This window comes from Ischnura elegans, chromosome 6, assembly GCF_921293095.1.
Source record: "Ischnura elegans chromosome 6, ioIscEleg1.1, whole genome shotgun sequence".
NCBI lineage: Eukaryota > Metazoa > Arthropoda > Insecta > Odonata > Coenagrionidae > Ischnura > Ischnura elegans.
The window spans coordinates 92,871,984-92,894,442 of record NC_060251.1 but is presented as its reverse complement, the minus strand read 5'-3'; the positions used below and the strand labels follow the sequence as shown (position 1 = coordinate 92,894,442).

The following is a 22,459-nucleotide window of genomic DNA, read 5'->3' as shown; positions in this document are numbered from 1 at the left end:
AAGTGAAAAATTTCAAGCTCGCGAAAACGCGACAGCTAAGTAGGAATGATGGGAAAAAGTCCGTGTGACGTATTTCTGGTTCCAGCTGTCGGCATGTGAGGTGACCTTGAGGTGAGGCTTGAGCACTGATACGACGCAGGCTGCTAGCAGGTAGCGTTTGGCTTAAATAAGAATTATTATTCCCCTATCAAACGAAGGAAACTTTCCGAACTTAGTTATTTTTAATGTGAGATTATTAAGAGATGTTTCCCTGAGCTCTGTGCCTCATGCATGCATTAGTAATCTCAGGCAATATAAAACTCCTATCTACTCGTATAGATACTAGGTCCCTGTGACGTCACGTGGAGTGGAATCATATGGGTGCCAATCTGGCCTTTTTCAAATGAGGTAAAAATTGACCGTTGCCATTCGTCTAAACTGGGATTTCTAAAACCAAATAATTTGTATATTATGAATACACTAATGGTGGGTAAGGAATTGCAATCAATGCATTTCATTTTCTTTGATGAAGGAGACTACCCTATTGTGCCGGTTCTTCTTCCAATCCTGGAAACACTTCTCAAACTTGATCTCTGGAGTGGCCTGTAGCTCTATCAGCAATTTCTTTAAATGCCAACTATGCTTGTATAACATCGGCCATATAACCTAGGTTCTCCTAATTTTTGGAAATAGGAATAAGTCATAAGTAGCCAGGATTTAATGAGGTAGCCACATGAGGTAAATTTTTTGTCTTGCTTTTTTATACACATATCATCAATATTACATCTTATTTGATTTCATTCACGTAAATTTCAATGGGAAAAAATTTCCCTTGAGCAGGGATTCAACCACAGACCTTTGGCTTTCTGGGGCACTGATAGTGGCTCCTTGGAAGCCCATATTCCCTTGTTTTCCTATGATGGACCATAAGGTCCTAACATCTAGCATGGTGAACCTCAGTGAAATTGCCAAGTAAGTATCTTGAATAACGCATTGGTCTGAACTGTGACCCAGGAGAGCAAAGGTCGTTGTTTTGATTTCTGGTCCTGGTAAATGTTTTCAGATGGGCATTAATGTGAATTTCACCGCCATCGATTCACCAAGATTTAATAACATATATCATTTTACTTCATTTTTTTTGTTTTCACAGGGAAGTAAAGTACCAAGTGGCTGTTATTGAAACAGAAAAGAGCTCATATGAAGTTGGATTAATGAAAGCAGCAAGTGATAGCTTCAACCATAGCGTGTCTGTTGAGATCGGGAAATTGATCCGCCATAGCCTGGAGTATGCTCTCTCCAAAGTGGACACCAAGGACTACATCCCCCCATGGGACTATACCAGAGTGTGCGACAGGAGGGTGAACCTGGATCCCAAATACAGAATGTGTGGAAAGGCAGACCTAGCTTTGGCTCAGGCCAAGATGCATGGAAGAGGTGAGTGCTACTACATGCCTTGATGTCTTGGAGAAACCTTAACTAAACTACGTATCCAATGGCCTTCTATGCTGCATTCCATAAGCACTAGGTTGTGGTCTTAATCTACATCTGGAGTGAGGCTGTTGTGTGAGTTTTTCACACTATTCCTAAGCCTCTGCCTGACCATAATGGTATCTATGTGGTATCTTCCAGTATCCCCTGGACTCTTTCATATGTACATATGACCATAATAATGTTTAAACTAACTGTTTGTGATGAATAACTTGTTCCTCTTGCAAAATTCTCCTGCTTTCTCTCCCCTGTCATTCCATATTCCTCATCCAAAATCTCCTATTTCATTTCCATCCCTCCCTTCTAAGACTGAAGCATTTGAAACTGCCATCACAATTAGATTTTTCTGACCTGGGATTTCTCTAAATTATTTCCTTGACCTGTTCATACACCTCATCTACTTCTTCCTCCCTATAATTGCTAGTTGGTATGTAGACCTGAACAATTTCAAGGTTGGTAAGTCGCTCCTCAATTTCTATCATCAAAATCCTAATGCTTACCTAGTCTATACCTACCACTTTCTTACCCAGCTCCCCATTTAATATTAAAGCTACCCCTTGTTGACTTTCCTTCTCAACACTGTGTATAACCCTGTACCAATTACTCTAGTAGTCCCCACCTTACTTCGGATAGTCCCAAGACATCTAACCTTTCTTTCTGCATTTCCATTTTTATATTTTCTAGCTTACCACCACTCATCATTGTCCTGACATTCTGACATTCCATGTCCCTACATTCATTGATGCATTCTTCTTCTCTATCTGTTTGGTCTTCTTTTCTTCTTTCTTGTGTGCTGCTGCTGATAGTGGAAACGAGACTCCAGGGCGGGATCGCAAGGTTACACTCCTGGGGCAGGGACTATAAGCACGAGCTTTTCTCCTCTGCACCCAGAAGGGGAAGGACGGGAAGGAACAAGGAAGGAGGCGCTGCTGCGATAGGAGCCTAATGACGCCTCCTGGGAGTGGATAGGGAAGGAAGGGAAGGGACGAGGAATCCTGCACCGTCACAAAGGCGGGCGGGTCCTACTATAAGCGAAACCAAGCATACGCAATTAATGTGCCAGCGATTTTAGTGAGTTTGCCTATGAGGAAGAAAAATCCACTGATCAAATCGCTAGATGCTGCTGCTGATAGTGAGTCTCTGCTAGGATTTTGCATGATAAGGATCCTGAGGTCCTTGCAGACCTCACTGCTACCTACAATACCCATCTTTATAGGCCAGGTCTTGCAATTCCATCCGAGGCTCATTTTATTTAGCTCCATGTTTTCAGGGAAGAGATAGTTGGTAGGGTGTCCTACTTCCATTCCACGTTTCCTACTTCCAATGTTTTTTATGTGATACCATCGCATGGACTACCTTTTGTCTAACTCCTACACTTCAACCTATTTGGCGTAGGTACTGGCAGTCATTGCAAATTAATGCAGCCAGTGCAGCTCTAGGGGTCATAGGAAGATGCAACCCTTTCCATTGCAGCAAGGTTGTGGCCCTAAGTGTATTTTGAGAAAGGTATGGTTTGCGAGAAATAACATAAGCCGTTAAGTTAAAGATCAGCTTTAATATGGTAACGAACTATTGTTCAATACAAAGAGATCACTCCGATGTTTCACCAACATAACTGACCGCTGGCTAGTGAGTGACTGCCACTTGCTCACTCACATCACACCACCGAGCATCTACAGTTAGCATGCACATGCACACACAACACACACACCAGATAGCGCTGATATTACAAAATTATTCACATAATTCTTAACAGCGTAGAACAATTTAATATCATGTGGTAATAATGTTTTCTTCGTCATTTTATGTTCATTGTGTCCCACAAAGGGTATAAACTGTTAATGGTAGAATAACATACATACTACAACTGATCGGCGGATATATAAAGGAAATTAATATTAAGTTCTGGTCCTAGGTTTTACATCAGGTATGGGCTGTATTCAGTGGCGGATACAGATGGGGGGCACAGGGGGCGTGCGCCCCTCCCTTGCGGGTCCGGCCGTATTGCCAAACATTGCAGAACCACAATTGTGACTTTTTTATATCATAAGATGGCATTGTCTTATATATGCATATAATTACTTTAATTAAAATTTTATTTTACTCTGCCTGTGACTTGATTATTTTTTATCACAATAAAAGTAAAGGCAACTCAATATATCTTTTGTACCCCCCCCCCTTGAGTGCTTTCTGTATCCGCCACTGGCTGTATTACTCATTAAACTTATTCCTTTCTCATATCTCTTAAGTAATGCACTCAGGTATTGCTGGGCTTAAAATATTGCAGGAGATATGAATTTTATTCAAACTTCCCCTCCTTCTGAGATGAAAAACAGAGAGACTGAATAGATGTGAAATTCATTTTTGAATTGTGGTGGAAGTGGCACTGCTCTATGCATTGCAATACTTTTGGATTCAACTGTAGGTATGTGGGAATTTACTAATATAGGTAATTTCTAAGTCATGTGATAACTCATTAAATTTGTGCAATTGCTGATTTCCAGGTTTTGGTGTCACCATAAAGTCCAACCCAGTGCCTTTCATCAGCACAGAGCTGGAACTGGAGTGAGTCAATCTATTTATTATGGTATAAGTGCAATGGGAATTAAGGAACCTGGATAGCGTAGTGATCTGTGCATTGGCCCGGAATGCCAAAGGTCCCTGGTTCAATTCCTGGTCCAGGGGAATTTTTTCTCATGGCAATTCTTGTATATGAGTCAATCTAGTTTTCTTTTATTGCTTGTAACTCTTCATCTCAAGTTCATCTGTTCCATGTGTATTCATGGCATATTCTAAATTCTACTTTCAGGGCATTTGGAGAGCAACTGCTTGCTTCCATGGATAATTATCTGAAAGACCTTATTTATGAGGCACGTCGCATTTTGATTCTTCAGGATCTGAAAAAACTCAGATACAAAAACTATAACCGGCCATGGAATGCAAAGGTAATAGCTTGAAACTTGTAGAATTTTTCATAGCTCACTTTCCTTGATAATGAAGCATCTTGGGAAGCACTGTTTTTGGACAATTGGATATGCCTAAATTGGGTCTCATCCTTACATCAGGACCCTACCATGACCTAAAAGATGGTTTAGTGGCATCATTTATACAGCATATGTTTTTAGTAGATCAATTCCAGTGGGCGTAACTTTTAATATCTCTTCAAAGGTATTTTTATTTACCTTGCTGGTTGTTTGGAATGGGGTAATTCCTAGCAGTGACTAGCCACAATTCCCTCTCACCTGAAAACCTTTCAGAAGAAAGCTCTCAACTCAGGAAGATCCATTGCAAATGTTGATGGGACTCCACTAAGGTAGGAGATCTTATTTTCCCTGTTTTATCTATTTTCTGAGGCCAAAAGGCCAATGCCAGGATGCTCTCCACTATTTGTTCCCTAGCCTTCTCTGATAGTACAAGGGTTGTACCAAAAGTAAGGTTCCCAATGTGCTACAATGTTGAGCGAAGGTGCTAGGCTAAATCCCAGTACATTGCCGTGCCCAGTAGTTCCCTTACTCTCCGAGTCCGCCAGTCTGGGATTCACTTTGTCGCTCATTATTGGCTTAGCAACCGTCAACAATGAAAGTGATGATCCCCGTTCCCACCAAGTGTAAGGATCGAGCAGTAATATGATTTCTCCTTGCAAGGAAGTTACCACCATTGGAGATTCATCAGCAACTGACTGAACTTTATGGTGAAGAGCGCATGTCCATTGAGCACGTCCGCGAATGTTGCAGGGCTTTTGCTGAGGGCCACACGGAAGTTCGCGATGAAGAACGGAGTGGAAGACAGCCGGTTTTGGATTGTCCAGAAGATCAACAGTGAGCTGCTCGAATATCGGAGGGTCACTGTCCGTGAATTTGTTGAACGCATTTCTGAAGCTTCTCACGGCACAATTGAAAGAACTTTAACAGAAACGTTGGGTTATCGCAAGATGTGTGCTTGCTGGGTCTCCCAAATGCTGACTGACGGACTCATGGAGCAACGCCTTGACACTGCTCGCAAATTTCTTCAACAATTTTAAGGTGGGGGGCATCAAAGGAGAAGTTGTTGGTCTCTACCGTCACCGGAGATGAAGCGTGGGTATCCTATCTATATACAGCCCTTGTGGTGACTGACTCACTCATGGATACAAATTCCCGACCACTTCTAGAAGTGCTGCAGAGCTGAAATTTGGCACGCGTGCGGGGAACCCGAAATGATTCGGAGGAAAAATCCGAAAACCGGAAGTTTCCGCCACGTGTCGTCGCTAGGACGACAAAATGGCCGAAATCGCGCTTTTTCCGGGGACCGTCTTTCGGTTTTAATTATACTGCGCGCGAACCGTGCGTGCCACTTGGATGTTTAATGCATTTCTTGAAAGCTTATAAACGTGGTCACGTAATAATGTAATGTTATTAGTTTATTTTTAAGAAATTGCCAGCCAAAATGGCGTCCAAAAATTGGCTTTTCGAAAAATATTTCATACCTTCCGCTCCCCTCGACTTAATTTAAGGTGTAAGATAACGAAAATGATTATTATATATGCTAATAACATCGTCTACGAAATGTAGGTAACAATTTTCTTTCGTCGGCCTTGGTTACTCAGAAAAAAATTAAAATAATCCGAAAATCACCGAAAATAAGGATTTCCGAAAGATTAACACAGGATTTTTTCAATTTTAACCTGACCGATTTCTTTCAAACTTTGTAGTTACATGCAACTATTCATTATCTTTTAGAAAACATAAGCATTTAATGAATGGTGTTATGAATTTAACCGCGAAAAAATAAAAATGGCGGGCACTACCAACTTTTTTCGGGGTTTGGTTTGCTTTTCATTGCACTACTTTCGAAATATGGATGTCATAGGGCACACTTCCGTTAGATATGACAGTAAACGAATATGACCATATAATATCGTCATTTTTAAACCCCCCAAAACCCCCTAAAAATTTAAAATTTGCATATAAGTAGCCTTTTCGGGTATTTTTCGTCACAATTTCGCCGCTTTCCCAAGCTTTACCAGTCATCGCTACGGAATTGATGTGGTCGATTGATGACCCCTGGCAGTAACAACCTATAAACCCCCGGTAAACCCACATACACCCCCAAAGAATAAATTTTTTCACATAAGTCTACCTTTATGGATCTTTTCGTGACTATTCCTATGCCCCCAACGGAATTTATGTGAACGGATGGTGACCGCAGGGAGTACACATATAAACCCCCGGTATCCCCCTGAAATTCCCCCAAATGTAAAATGTGCCATTAAGTCTCCTATTTGGGAACTTCTCGCGAGCATTACGCAGCACTACCCGTCCCCTCTGAGCTCTAGATCCGGAATATTTGGTGAGGGCGAGCCACTGTAAACCATACGGGAAAAAAGACCAGAAAACCCCTGGAACCTCCTGGAACAGCCGAAAAAAATAAAAATATTTCAAAGTCGCCTTTCGGAGTAGTTTTCGTCACAATTTAACCGTTGCACCTACCACCTATTAAAACCCCCGATAAACCCGTGAAACTCTCAAAATATTTCTAATAAATCGCCTCTCCATGTAAAAGAATCGTCAGACCACTGTTTTGGACCCCTAAGACTTACCGGCACCGAATTTATGAGAACGATTTGTGACCACTGGCTTAACTCAAATATAAAACCCCCGGTATTCCGTTGGGACCCCCCGCAAAAAAATGAAAAACTTGCCATTAAGTCTTCTTCTATGGGTACTTGCCGCCACTATTACTCCGCATTGCACTACCCTTTACAATCATCGCTACGTGATCACTGTGGACGATTGGTGACCGCATGCATAACACATTAAAACCCCCGAATCCCCCTGGGCCCCCTCTCGGTGGAGAAGAGCATTAATGAGCACAAAGCGGAGCAGCTGCAGGGGGGCTCCTCAACCCCAAGGCGGCGAAGCCGCCCCACAACGAGGAACGGCGAAGCCGTTCCGAGGAGTAACTGGCATATGCGAGGGGGAGCTTCAGTAACCCTCGGGCGGCGAAGCCGCCCCGATGTTCAAGTGGCGCAGCCGCTGTGGACTCCCCCCCTCTCTGGGCGGCGAACCCGCCCCTCAAACGAATAACGGTAAAACAGTTCCGAAATGCCCTCGCCCTCTGGGCGGCCTTGGCGACCCCAGACGAGAAACTTCGAAGACGTTCCGAGTATTAAGCGGGAGAGCCCCGGGGGGGCACACTCAACCCCGGGGCGGCGAAGCCGCCCTTCAGCGAGGAACGGCGAAGCCGTTCCGAGGAATGAGTGGGGCGACTCCCCACCCCCTGGCCGGCGAAGCCGGCCCCTAGCTGAGGTGAGATTATTCGAACTTCGAAAGTCGTCGAACAACCACAAATGTTGACGGCGAAGCCGGAACCGGGGTTTTTAAGGGGCGGAGCCCCTTAACGAGCGCGCGGAGCGCAGCGAGTCCTATCTATATACAGCCCTTGTGGTGACTGACTCACTCATGGATACAAATTCCCGACCACTTCTAGAAGTGCTGGAGAGCTGAAATTTGGCACGCGTGCGGGGAACCGGAAATGATCCGGAGGAAAAATCCGAAAACCGGAAGTTTCCGCCACGTGTCGTCGCTAGGTCGACAAAATGGCCGAAATCGCGCTTTTTCGGGGGACCGTCTTTCGGTTTTAATTTTACTGCGCGCGAACCGTACGTGCTACAGGCATGGTTAATGCAGTTTTTGAAAGCTAATGAACGTGAGCACGTAATTCTGTAATGTTTTTAGTTTCTGTTAAAGAAATTTGCAGCCAAAATGGCGTCCAAAAATTGGTTTTTCGAAAATAATTTCATCCCTTCCGCTCCCCTCGACTTAATTTCAAGTGTATGATAACGAAAATGATTATTATATATGCTCATAACATCGTCTACGAAATGTAGGTAACAATTTTCTTTCGTCGTCCTTGGTTACTCAGAAAAAAATTAAAATATTCCGAAAATCACCGAAAATTACGATTTCCAAAAGATTAACACAAGATTATGTCAATTTTAACCTGACCGATTTCTTTCAAACTTTGTAGTTACATACACTTATTGATTGTCTTTCAGAAAACATGAACGTTTAATAAATGATTTAATGTGTTTAACCTTAAAAAAATAAAAATGGCGGGCACTACTCACTTTTTTTGGGGACTGGTTTGCTTTTTATTGTATTACTCTCGAAATATGGATGTCATAGGGCACACTTCTGTTAGATATGACAGTAAATGAATGTGACCATATAGTATCGTCATCTTTAAACCCCCCGAAACCCCCTAAAAAATTAAAATTTGCACATAAGTAACCTTTTCGGGTACTTTTCGTCACAATTCCGCCGCTTTTCCAATCCTTACCACTCATCGCTACGGAATTGATGTGGACGATTGATCACCGCTGGCAGTAAAAACCTATAAACCCCCGGTAAACCCTCATACACCCCCCAAAAAAATAAAATTTTGCATATAAGTCTACTTTTTGGGTACTTTTCGTGACTATTCCACCGCCCCCAACGACTCATCCCCACGGAATTTATGTAAATGGATGGTGACCGCCAGGAGTACGCACATTTAAACCCCCGATATCCCCCTGAAATCCCTCCCAATCGTAAAATGTGTCATTTAGTCTCCTATTTGGGTACTTCTCGCAAACATTACGCCACACTACCCGTACCCTCTGAGCTCTTGATCCGGAATATTTGGTGAGGGCGAGCAACCGTAAACCATACGGGAAAAAATACCAGAAACCTTTCGCTTTTCCGCCGAGTCGCCATTCCGAGTAGTTTTCGTCACAACTTAACCGGTGCCCCAACCACTTATTAAAATCCCCGATAACCCCGTGAAACCTCCCAAAAAATGTCTAATAAATCGCCTCTCCAGGTAAAAGAATCGTCAGACCACTGTTCCGGACCCCTAGGACTTATCGGCACGGAATTTATGAGAACGATTTGTGATCAATGGTTTAACACAAGTATAAACCCCCCGGTATTCCGTTGGAACCCCCGCAAAAAATGAAAAACTTGCCATTAAGTCTTCTTTCATGGGTACCTGTCGCCACTATTACTCCGCATTGCACTATCCTTTACAATCATCGCTACGTGATCACTGTGGACGATTAGTGACCGCATGCATAACACATTAAAACCCCCGAATCCCCCTGGGCACCCCTCTCGGTGAGGAAGAGCATTAATGAAGACTAAGCGGAGCAGCCGCGGGGGGGCTCCTCGACCCCAAGGAGCCCCACAACGAGGAACGGCGAAGCCGTTCCGAGGAGTGACTGGCGTAGGCGAGGGGGAGCTTCAGTAACCCTCGGGCGGCGAAGCCGCCCCGATGTTCAAGCGGCGCAGCCGCTGTAGACTCCACCCATCTCAACTCACACTCAATCCCTGGGCGGCGAAGCCGCCCTTCAGCGAGGAACGGCGAAGCCGTTTCGAGGAATGAGTGGGGCGCCTCCTTACCCCTGGCCGGCGAAGCCGGCCCCTAGCTGAGGTGAGATTATTCCAACTTTGAAAGTCTTCGAGCGACCACAAATGTCGACGGCGAAGCCGGAACCGGGGTTTTTAAGGGGCGGAGCCCCTTAACGAGCGCGCGGAGCGTGCGAGTCCTATCTATATACAGCCCTTGTGGTGACTGACTCACTCATGGATACAAATTCCCGACCACTTCTAGAAGTGCTGCAGAGCTGAAATTTGGCACGCGTGCGGGGAACCCGAAATGATTCGGAGGAAAAATCCGAAAACCGGAAGTTTCCGCCACGTGTCGTCGCTAGGACGACAAAATGGCCGAAATCGCGCTTTTTCCGGGGACCGTCTTTCGGTTTTAATTATACTGCGCGCGAACCGTGCGTGCCACTTGGATGTTTAATGCATTTCTTGAAAGCTTATAAACGTGGTCACGTAATAATGTAATGTTATTAGTTTATTTTTAAGAAATTGCCAGCCAAAATGGCGTCCAAAAATTGGCTTTTCGAAAAATATTTCATACCTTCCGCTCCCCTCGACTTAATTTAAGGTGTAAGATAACGAAAATGATTATTATATATGCTAATAACATCGTCTACGAAATGTAGGTAACAATTTTCTTTCGTCGGCCTTGGTTACTCAGAAAAAAATTAAAATAATCCGAAAATCACCGAAAATAAGGATTTCCGAAAGATTAACACAGGATTTTTTCAATTTTAACCTGACCGATTTCTTTCAAACTTTGTAGTTACATGCAACTATTCATTATCTTTTAGAAAACATAAGCATTTAATGAATGGTGTTATGAATTTAACCGCGAAAAAATAAAAATGGCGGGCACTACCAACTTTTTTCGGGGTTTGGTTTGCTTTTCATTGCACTACTTTCGAAATATGGATGTCATAGGGCACACTTCCGTTAGATATGACAGTAAACGAATATGACCATATAATATCGTCATTTTTAAACCCCCCAAAACCCCCTAAAAATTTAAAATTTGCATATAAGTAGCCTTTTCGGGTATTTTTCGTCACAATTTCGCCGCTTTCCCAAGCTTTACCAGTCATCGCTACGGAATTGATGTGGTCGATTGATGACCCCTGGCAGTAACAACCTATAAACCCCCGGTAAACCCACATACACCCCCAAAGAATAAATTTTTTCACATAAGTCTACCTTTATGGATCTTTTCGTGACTATTCCTATGCCCCCAACGGAATTTATGTGAACGGATGGTGACCGCAGGGAGTACACATATAAACCCCCGGTATCCCCCTGAAATTCCCCCAAATGTAAAATGTGCCATTAAGTCTCCTATTTGGGAACTTCTCGCGAGCATTACGCAGCACTACCCGTCCCCTCTGAGCTCTAGATCCGGAATATTTGGTGAGGGCGAGCCACTGTAAACCATACGGGAAAAAAGACCAGAAAACCCCTGGAACCTCCTGGAACAGCCGAAAAAAATAAAAATATTTCAAAGTCGCCTTTCGGAGTAGTTTTCGTCACAATTTAACCGTTGCACCTACCACCTATTAAAACCCCCGATAAACCCGTGAAACTCTCAAAATATTTCTAATAAATCGCCTCTCCATGTAAAAGAATCGTCAGACCACTGTTTTGGACCCCTAAGACTTACCGGCACCGAATTTATGAGAACGATTTGTGACCACTGGCTTAACTCAAATATAAAACCCCCGGTATTCCGTTGGGACCCCCCGCAAAAAAATGAAAAACTTGCCATTAAGTCTTCTTCTATGGGTACTTGCCGCCACTATTACTCCGCATTGCACTACCCTTTACAATCATCGCTACGTGATCACTGTGGACGATTGGTGACCGCATGCATAACACATTAAAACCCCCGAATCCCCCTGGGCCCCCTCTCGGTGGAGAAGAGCATTAATGAGCACAAAGCGGAGCAGCTGCAGGGGGGCTCCTCAACCCCAAGGCGGCGAAGCCGCCCCACAACGAGGAACGGCGAAGCCGTTCCGAGGAGTAACTGGCATATGCGAGGGGGAGCTTCAGTAACCCTCGGGCGGCGAAGCCGCCCCGATGTTCAAGTGGCGCAGCCGCTGTGGACTCCCCCCCTCTCTGGGCGGCGAACCCGCCCCTCAAACGAATAACGGTAAAACAGTTCCGAAATGCCCTCGCCCTCTGGGCGGCCTTGGCGACCCCAGACGAGAAACTTCGAAGACGTTCCGAGTATTAAGCGGGAGAGCCCCGGGGGGGCACACTCAACCCCGGGGCGGCGAAGCCGCCCTTCAGCGAGGAACGGCGAAGCCGTTCCGAGGAATGAGTGGGGCGACTCCCCACCCCCTGGCCGGCGAAGCCGGCCCCTAGCTGAGGTGAGATTATTCGAACTTCGAAAGTCGTCGAACAACCACAAATGTTGACGGCGAAGCCGGAACCGGGGTTTTTAAGGGGCGGAGCCCCTTAACGAGCGCGCGGAGCGCAGCGAGTCCTATCTATATACAGCCCTTGTGGTGACTGACTCACTCATGGATACAAATTCCCGACCACTTCTAGAAGTGCTGGAGAGCTGAAATTTGGCACGCGTGCGGGGAACCGGAAATGATCCGGAGGAAAAATCCGAAAACCGGAAGTTTCCGCCACGTGTCGTCGCTAGGTCGACAAAATGGCCGAAATCGCGCTTTTTCGGGGGACCGTCTTTCGGTTTTAATTTTACTGCGCGCGAACCGTACGTGCTACAGGCATGGTTAATGCAGTTTTTGAAAGCTAATGAACGTGAGCACGTAATTCTGTAATGTTTTTAGTTTCTGTTAAAGAAATTTGCAGCCAAAATGGCGTCCAAAAATTGGTTTTTCGAAAATAATTTCATCCCTTCCGCTCCCCTCGACTTAATTTCAAGTGTATGATAACGAAAATGATTATTATATATGCTCATAACATCGTCTACGAAATGTAGGTAACAATTTTCTTTCGTCGTCCTTGGTTACTCAGAAAAAAATTAAAATATTCCGAAAATCACCGAAAATTACGATTTCCAAAAGATTAACACAAGATTATGTCAATTTTAACCTGACCGATTTCTTTCAAACTTTGTAGTTACATACACTTATTGATTGTCTTTCAGAAAACATGAACGTTTAATAAATGATTTAATGTGTTTAACCTTAAAAAAATAAAAATGGCGGGCACTACTCACTTTTTTTGGGGACTGGTTTGCTTTTTATTGTATTACTCTCGAAATATGGATGTCATAGGGCACACTTCTGTTAGATATGACAGTAAATGAATGTGACCATATAGTATCGTCATCTTTAAACCCCCCGAAACCCCCTAAAAAATTAAAATTTGCACATAAGTAACCTTTTCGGGTACTTTTCGTCACAATTCCGCCGCTTTTCCAATCCTTACCACTCATCGCTACGGAATTGATGTGGACGATTGATCACCGCTGGCAGTAAAAACCTATAAACCCCCGGTAAACCCTCATACACCCCCCAAAAAAATAAAATTTTGCATATAAGTCTACTTTTTGGGTACTTTTCGTGACTATTCCACCGCCCCCAACGACTCATCCCCACGGAATTTATGTAAATGGATGGTGACCGCCAGGAGTACGCACATTTAAACCCCCGATATCCCCCTGAAATCCCTCCCAATCGTAAAATGTGTCATTTAGTCTCCTATTTGGGTACTTCTCGCAAACATTACGCCACACTACCCGTACCCTCTGAGCTCTTGATCCGGAATATTTGGTGAGGGCGAGCAACCGTAAACCATACGGGAAAAAATACCAGAAACCTTTCGCTTTTCCGCCGAGTCGCCATTCCGAGTAGTTTTCGTCACAACTTAACCGGTGCCCCAACCACTTATTAAAATCCCCGATAACCCCGTGAAACCTCCCAAAAAATGTCTAATAAATCGCCTCTCCAGGTAAAAGAATCGTCAGACCACTGTTCCGGACCCCTAGGACTTATCGGCACGGAATTTATGAGAACGATTTGTGATCAATGGTTTAACACAAGTATAAACCCCCCGGTATTCCGTTGGAACCCCCGCAAAAAATGAAAAACTTGCCATTAAGTCTTCTTTCATGGGTACCTGTCGCCACTATTACTCCGCATTGCACTATCCTTTACAATCATCGCTACGTGATCACTGTGGACGATTAGTGACCGCATGCATAACACATTAAAACCCCCGAATCCCCCTGGGCACCCCTCTCGGTGAGGAAGAGCATTAATGAAGACTAAGCGGAGCAGCCGCGGGGGGGCTCCTCGACCCCAAGGAGCCCCACAACGAGGAACGGCGAAGCCGTTCCGAGGAGTGACTGGCGTAGGCGAGGGGGAGCTTCAGTAACCCTCGGGCGGCGAAGCCGCCCCGATGTTCAAGCGGCGCAGCCGCTGTAGACTCCACCCATCTCAACTCACACTCAATCCCTGGGCGGCGAAGCCGCCCTTCAGCGAGGAACGGCGAAGCCGTTTCGAGGAATGAGTGGGGCGCCTCCTTACCCCTGGCCGGCGAAGCCGGCCCCTAGCTGAGGTGAGATTATTCCAACTTTGAAAGTCTTCGAGCGACCACAAATGTCGACGGCGAAGCCGGAACCGGGGTTTTTAAGGGGCGGAGCCCCTTAACGAGCGCGCGGAGCGTGCGAGTCCTATCTATATACAGCCCTTGTGGTGACTGACTCACTCATGGATACAAATTCCCGACCACTTCTAGAAGTGCTGCAGAGCTGAAATTTGGCACGCGTGCGGGGAACCCGAAATGATTCGGAGGAAAAATCCGAAAACCGGAAGTTTCCGCCACGTGTCGTCGCTAGGACGACAAAATGGCCGAAATCGCGCTTTTTCCGGGGACCGTCTTTCGGTTTTAATTATACTGCGCGCGAACCGTGCGTGCCACTTGGATGTTTAATGCATTTCTTGAAAGCTTATAAACGTGGTCACGTAATAATGTAATGTTATTAGTTTATTTTTAAGAAATTGCCAGCCAAAATGGCGTCCAAAAATTGGCTTTTCGAAAAATATTTCATACCTTCCGCTCCCCTCGACTTAATTTAAGGTGTAAGATAACGAAAATGATTATTATATATGCTAATAACATCGTCTACGAAATGTAGGTAACAATTTTCTTTCGTCGGCCTTGGTTACTCAGAAAAAAATTAAAATAATCCGAAAATCACCGAAAATAAGGATTTCCGAAAGATTAACACAGGATTTTTTCAATTTTAACCTGACCGATTTCTTTCAAACTTTGTAGTTACATGCAACTATTCATTATCTTTTAGAAAACATAAGCATTTAATGAATGGTGTTATGAATTTAACCGCGAAAAAATAAAAATGGCGGGCACTACCAACTTTTTTCGGGGTTTGGTTTGCTTTTCATTGCACTACTTTCGAAATATGGATGTCATAGGGCACACTTCCGTTAGATATGACAGTAAACGAATATGACCATATAATATCGTCATTTTTAAACCCCCCAAAACCCCCTAAAAATTTAAAATTTGCATATAAGTAGCCTTTTCGGGTATTTTTCGTCACAATTTCGCCGCTTTCCCAAGCTTTACCAGTCATCGCTACGGAATTGATGTGGTCGATTGATGACCCCTGGCAGTAACAACCTATAAACCCCCGGTAAACCCACATACACCCCCAAAGAATAAATTTTTTCACATAAGTCTACCTTTATGGATCTTTTCGTGACTATTCCTATGCCCCCAACGGAATTTATGTGAACGGATGGTGACCGCAGGGAGTACACATATAAACCCCCGGTATCCCCCTGAAATTCCCCCAAATGTAAAATGTGCCATTAAGTCTCCTATTTGGGAACTTCTCGCGAGCATTACGCAGCACTACCCGTCCCCTCTGAGCTCTAGATCCGGAATATTTGGTGAGGGCGAGCCACTGTAAACCATACGGGAAAAAAGACCAGAAAACCCCTGGAACCTCCTGGAACAGCCGAAAAAAATAAAAATATTTCAAAGTCGCCTTTCGGAGTAGTTTTCGTCACAATTTAACCGTTGCACCTACCACCTATTAAAACCCCCGATAAACCCGTGAAACTCTCAAAATATTTCTAATAAATCGCCTCTCCATGTAAAAGAATCGTCAGACCACTGTTTTGGACCCCTAAGACTTACCGGCACCGAATTTATGAGAACGATTTGTGACCACTGGCTTAACTCAAATATAAAACCCCCGGTATTCCGTTGGGACCCCCCGCAAAAAAATGAAAAACTTGCCATTAAGTCTTCTTCTATGGGTACTTGCCGCCACTATTACTCCGCATTGCACTACCCTTTACAATCATCGCTACGTGATCACTGTGGACGATTGGTGACCGCATGCATAACACATTAAAACCCCCGAATCCCCCTGGGCCCCCTCTCGGTGGAGAAGAGCATTAATGAGCACAAAGCGGAGCAGCTGCAGGGGGGCTCCTCAACCCCAAGGCGGCGAAGCCGCCCCACAACGAGGAACGGCGAAGCCGTTCCGAGGAGTAACTGGCATATGCGAGGGGGAGCTTCAGTAACCCTCGGGCGGCGAAGCCGCCCCGATGTTCAAGTGGCGCAGCCGCTGTGGACTCCCCCCCTCTCTGGGCGGCGAACCCGCCCCTCAAACGAATAACGGTAAAACAGTTCCGAAATGCCCTCGCCCTCTGGGCGGCCTTGGCGACCCCAGACGAGAAACTTCGAAGACGTTCCGAGTATTAAGCGGGAGAGCCCCGGGGGGGCACACTCAACCCCGGGGCGGCGAAGCCGCCCTTCAGCGAGGAACGGCGAAGCCGTTCCGAGGAATGAGTGGGGCGACTCCCCACCCCCTGGCCGGCGAAGCCGGCCCCTAGCTGAGGTGAGATTATTCGAACTTCGAAAGTCGTCGAACAACCACAAATGTTGACGGCGAAGCCGGAACCGGGGTTTTTAAGGGGCGGAGCCCCTTAACGAGCGCGCGGAGCGCAGCGAGTTTCAATATATCCCCGAAACAAAACTCTTAGGTGGCTAATGCTTCAAGAGCGACGATGAAGTCCGAGCAGAGGTCACACACTTCCTCAACGGGTTGGCGGGAGACTCCTTCAACTTAGGGATAGAAAAGCTGGAGCACTGTCTTTAAAAGTGTGTCGAAAAAAATGGAGACTACGTTGAAAAACAGGCAAATGTGTAAGCTTTTCAACGATGTGAAAATTAATATCAATAAAAAAATTTTTGTATTTGTAAAAAATATGGGAACCTTACTTTTGGTACAACCCTCGAACAAATGACCTCTACCAAAAACCATGCCATACAAACAACTCTCCTGAGCCCTATTGTATGTCTTGGGAAAACTGTGTAAATTAGACCTTCAATTTGCAAAATCCTCGAATTACAAAGTGCATAGCCAGTCTCCTGGAGAGACTTCACCACTAATATACCAAGTCTAGAGGCAATTCTCCACAGCATTGAAGGGAACTATGTACCTCATCGGACGATCGAAAAAAAATTGGGGCAACATTTCCACCCAGAGATAGGAAACTAGTCATTGATTTTTTTCCCTCCCTTCATCTGAATTAGGAGAACAGGTTGGATTCCTACCTTTTTCCGGCAACAACTTCCATAAGGACAACCCTTGAATTATTCACGAGTGTGACATCTCCACTTTGCCAAATCTCAATTTTGCAATGGTCATTCATTTGAATTTTCAAGGTCCTGGCTGGCCCAAATAGGGTAGTTTCTTTCATCAAAGAAAACGAAAGGCATTGACTGCAATTTGTTACCCACCAGTAGTGTATTCATTATATACAAATTATTTGGTTTTAGAAATCTCAGTTTAGACAAATGGCAATGGTCAATTTTAACCTCATTTGAAAGAGGCCAGATTGGTGCCCATGCAATGCCACTCCTCTTGACGTCACAGGGACCTAGTTTCTATATGAGTAAATACCTGTAGGAGTTTTACATCGCCTGAGATTACCAATGCATGCATGAGACACAGAGCTCAGGGAAACATCTCTTAATAATCATCTATTAAAACTGCCTATGGTCGGAAAGTTTCCTTCGTTTGATAAGGTATTAATAATCCTTATTTAAGCTAAGCACTACCTGCTAACAGGCTGCATCGCAGCGGCGCACATATCCTCGCCACGAGGTCACCTCACACGGCTGTAGGGGGAACCCGAATGACGTCACACGGGCTATTCCCAGCAATCATAGCCATCGCATTTTCACGCGCTTGAAAATTTTCACTTTTCATTTAATCGCGAAAAATAGATATTGTCATTTAAAAATCTAAAAGTGTGAAATGCGTTCTCCAGGAGTAATAATCTTTCGATTCAGGCAATAAAAAAATAAAAGGAAACCACCCTATTCCTTGGCGTAAAAGTTTTAAGGCCTTGCAGAATTGGGATTTTTTGAATTGAGAATTTAGCCTCATGATTTAAACATTTGACTCGTATTCCTCCAGCAGGTGGGTAGCAACCATGCAGTAAATTAGAGGCTTTACTGTATTGTAGATGTCATTTATGTTCATCACCCTATTAAGCCTGAATATTGACCCAAATTAATAGTAGAGAGAGACATCTCCCTATTAATTTTAGGCATGTTATGATATGTAGCAGTTTAAATATTATATTTGGTCTTGTATATTTCCAGGGTCCTGATGGAATGCAACATTTTGGAACAGTCTCTATATTTGGAGGAGTTTTAGAAAATGTATTGTCCTTGTTTAATGGGAACAAAATGATTGATAATTTGGAGTTTGACGATGAGAAGGCCATTGTGAGTGCCAAAATACCATTTTGGTGGACATTGAAGGTGAGGCAAAAAGTATTTACCTTTCAAAACCAATTTTAGGTGTGGCCATGGGAACAAATTTTCATACTAAAAGGCAATGGAATAATCTATGGGTAATTTGATAATTTTACAGTTTACCACCACAATATTTTACTTGAGAGCATTTCATCATTTTGCTGTGTAAAAATGAGTGGGGTAGTTGTGACTTATTAGAATAATAATGTGGTGGTTTCCATTTGCCTTCCACGTTGCAGTACTATAGCCACTGAAGTAAATGCAACCTGCCCTCAGTGCCGTGTCTGTCACTAGTTAGACTGGGATTAAACTAAGGAAATTTTGTTTGGTTTAAGCATTTCACTGTTTTAATATTTGAATGCTTAAAGATTTTTTTGTATAAATTACCTTCTTAGTAATTAATATGCACAAGATGCACTTGTTTATCCTTTGCAGTAGAAAAACATGTATAAGGTGTGCTTTACAGTGCTTGAAAATTTAGGGTAAAATAGCGAAGGGAAGTGTGTTAGCCTTGCGGATAGAGCGCTTGTCTGTTGACTAATTCATATGTCCTGGGTTGAAACTTTCTGGTTAAAGCCATCGGCCAGTTCTTATAATCCTCCAAGTGTGAGGTGGCCCAGGGAAAATAGCTGGTCCTGCTACCCTGAATACATTCCTATGGCTTATTTTGGCGTGAGCTCTACCCTCACATATTCAAACCAACCTTCATGTTGAGGTGCTGAGTGGCTGAAATATTTTGTCATCATACATTTTTAATTGTTGTTGTCATTCTGTCAGTAGCAGACATACATATTCTGTGATATTGGAACACGTTTTTGTTCCTTTTTAATTTCAATTATAAAAAATTGCAACTTTCATTGCTTCAATACATTAGACAACAAAGAAACTTTTACAAAGGGGCATAGCCAGGAATTTCATTAGGGGGGGTCCAAAACCCCAGACAGCACATTTGTGGTAATACATTTGTAATACAATCGTTTTACAAGTGTTTTCCAAACCGAGCATGCTGTATTACAATCGTATTACAATTGTAATACAGTGTCAAATGTCCTCTATTACAATCGTATTACAAATTCCCTTGTATTTTGCCTTTGTATTACAACTGTATTACAAATCATCTGTATACAAGACGTTTGAATACAACTGTACTACAGTTGTATTACAAAAATCGGTACAATTTGTAAGGTTACAGAAGATTTACCATTTGTATACAAATGGTTGTGCTATCTGGGAACCAGTGGGAAATTTTTTTAAAAACAGGGTACTAAGTGATGGGTTTTAAACTAATTTTAACACTTTATACAATCAAAAAAGCTTCATTTATTAAAGAAATATTTTGTAAATTCATAATTTTTTAAAATATTTTGTTTTATTTTATGACAAAATATTATTGAGTTTTTGTATTTTGGGGGGGGGGGGGTCCGGACCCCCTGGACCTCCCCCCCTGGCTACATCACTGGTTTTACACCTGGATTTTTACTCCCTTGAGATAGTTATTGACAAATCACTCATCGCCCAATGCTGACTCAATGAAATACTGTAGTGTGTATGTGCTTAATTTTGATTGAACTCATGAGCTCACAAATTCATGCTTATTTTAGATCTAATTTCTGCCTTTATAATAATAATAATAATAATAATAATTTATTTCACCGATTGGAAAGAGTACAATTGCATGGCTACGTCATAAAAAAGCTAATAATAATATAAAATAAATATACAATGATGATGTGTCATCCAGATTTACAATTTACATAGAAACAATAAAAATAATTTTTATAAATACATAAGAATTGATGAAATAAATGAATACAATACAATAGTATGGACAAAATAAGATGTCACAACTAGCATCATGGAGATCATCATATTTACAAATTATCTTCCATATATTCAAAATACTGTAATACGTAGCACTCTAATATGCTGCCTCTCTTTACATGGAACAGTTTCAAGCCAATGCATCAGTCATTATGAATCAGAAAGTTATCACCACCCCAGTGAAAGGGGAGCTGAATTCCTTAATTTATCGAGTGAAGCTTCACGTGTATTACTCCAAGAAAGTGACCATTGAGGAGTTCCGTGTTGAGTGTCTTGGGTGAGTTATGCATTTTTCATTTTTGTAAATTATCCCTTTTTTATCATTTGCGGATTCCTTTAAATTGAAATATATATTTCTAAACTTAAGGTTAGCTCTCTGCAATGCCTGTCATATTCCTGGAATTATTTTATTAGCATTTTTGTGACCCTTTCATCCTGCTCTTTTGCCAGCTTTATCATATTAGCTAAAAAGGCTATTGAAATTGTAAAAATTCAACATAATTACAGACAATATCAACAAGCAAATCTTGGAGTAAAAAGCTTATGGCATGATAAGGCATTGATTTAAAATTTTCATTTGATGTTACTGTTTTCCTCTCAATGCCCCCCGGGGGATTTGCGTAATATATTGCTGTCTATTATTTTCACTTCTTTGCTTTATAGAATTTTGTAAATGTGCTCATTTAAAGTGCACATTTGTTTATTGATATAGTCTATTGTTATTTTGTTTGGCCATAAGCCAGCCCAGTGAGAAATGGGTGGTGGAATCCACGTGGAACCCACGTGGAATCCAAGTTGAGTGGTGGATATTTGGTGGTGGTGGATATTGAGTGGTTGGACCCACGTGGAATCCACGTTGATTTCAAGTGGATTTGTGGTGATTATCATAAAATGTTAAACAGAATTTCTAATTTGTGGAACTTAACTCTCTGGTGACATTGCGTCATTTATCATCCTGAAACCACGCTAGTTATGTGAAAATGTATCGCACATTCTATTTTTATATAATTCGTGGAAAGGCAGCCATGAGAGCACATGAAAAATCGTAGACACATATATAGAAGGTTTAGATATAGAGTGGTTGAGGTTTTAATGGTTTTAGGACAGCACCAACTGCTGTTTTAATTTTTCCACCAAATTTCCACGTTGATTCCACGACCAAAAACACGTGGTATCCACGTTAATTTTCCACGTGGGTTCCACGTGGATTCCACCACCCATTTCTCACTGGGACCCAGTGAGAAATGGGTGGTGGAATCCACGTGGAACCCACGTGGAATCCACGTTGAGTGGTGGATATTTGGTGGTGGTGGATATTGAGTGGTTGGACCCACGTGGAATCCACGTTGATTTCAAGTGGATTTGTGGTGATTAGCATAAAATGTTAAACAGAATTTTTAATTTGTGGAACTTAACTCTCTGGTGACATTGCGTCATTTATCATCCTGAAACCACGCTAGTTATGTGAAAATGTATCGCACATTCTATTTTTATATAATTCGTGGAAAGGCAGCCATGAGAGCACATGAAAAATCGTAGACACATATATAGAAGGTTTAGATATACTAGAGTGGTTGAGGTTTTAATGGTTTTAGGACAGCACCAACTGCTGTTTTAATTTTTCCACCAAATTTCCACGTGGGTTCCACGTTGATTCCACGACCAAAAACACGTGGTATCCACGTTAATTCTCCACGTGGGTTCCACGTGGATTCCACCACCCATTTCTCACTGGGGAGTGTGGTTTCAGAGAAAAATTTCACTAAAAGAATGATAAAGTGTGGAAAAAGAAAAAAATAATTGGGTCATTGCTCGCAATTAATGTTACTAGCTCATGAATGATCAGGTGATTCGTCCTTGGATTGCTAACAGCAACCAAAATTGACATATCGTCTCCATTTGGTTAGAAAAAAACCCTGAAGTCTTTTTTGTAATATATTTAATGGTTTACATGATATTGCAATGTTGTGAAACTGAAACTTTACGAAAGC

At 43.0% G+C, this 22,459-nt stretch overlaps 1 protein-coding gene across 2 annotated transcripts in view; it reads left to right on the top strand.

Annotated features, from left to right (window-relative positions):
- Positions 1 to 22,459, top strand: part of LOC124161191 — an 80,607-nt gene that overhangs the window by 40,438 nt on the left and 17,710 nt on the right. For both annotated transcript variants that reach the window (XM_046537430.1, XM_046537429.1), the window contains exons 12-16: positions 1,130 to 1,413; positions 3,972 to 4,032; positions 4,277 to 4,412; positions 18,492 to 18,653; positions 20,597 to 20,745. In XM_046537430.1, the coding sequence (XP_046393386.1) occupies positions 1,130 to 1,413; positions 3,972 to 4,032; positions 4,277 to 4,412; positions 18,492 to 18,653; positions 20,597 to 20,745 (792 nt within the window). The remainder of the gene's footprint in view (positions 1 to 1,129; positions 1,414 to 3,971; positions 4,033 to 4,276; positions 4,413 to 18,491; positions 18,654 to 20,596; positions 20,746 to 22,459) is intronic.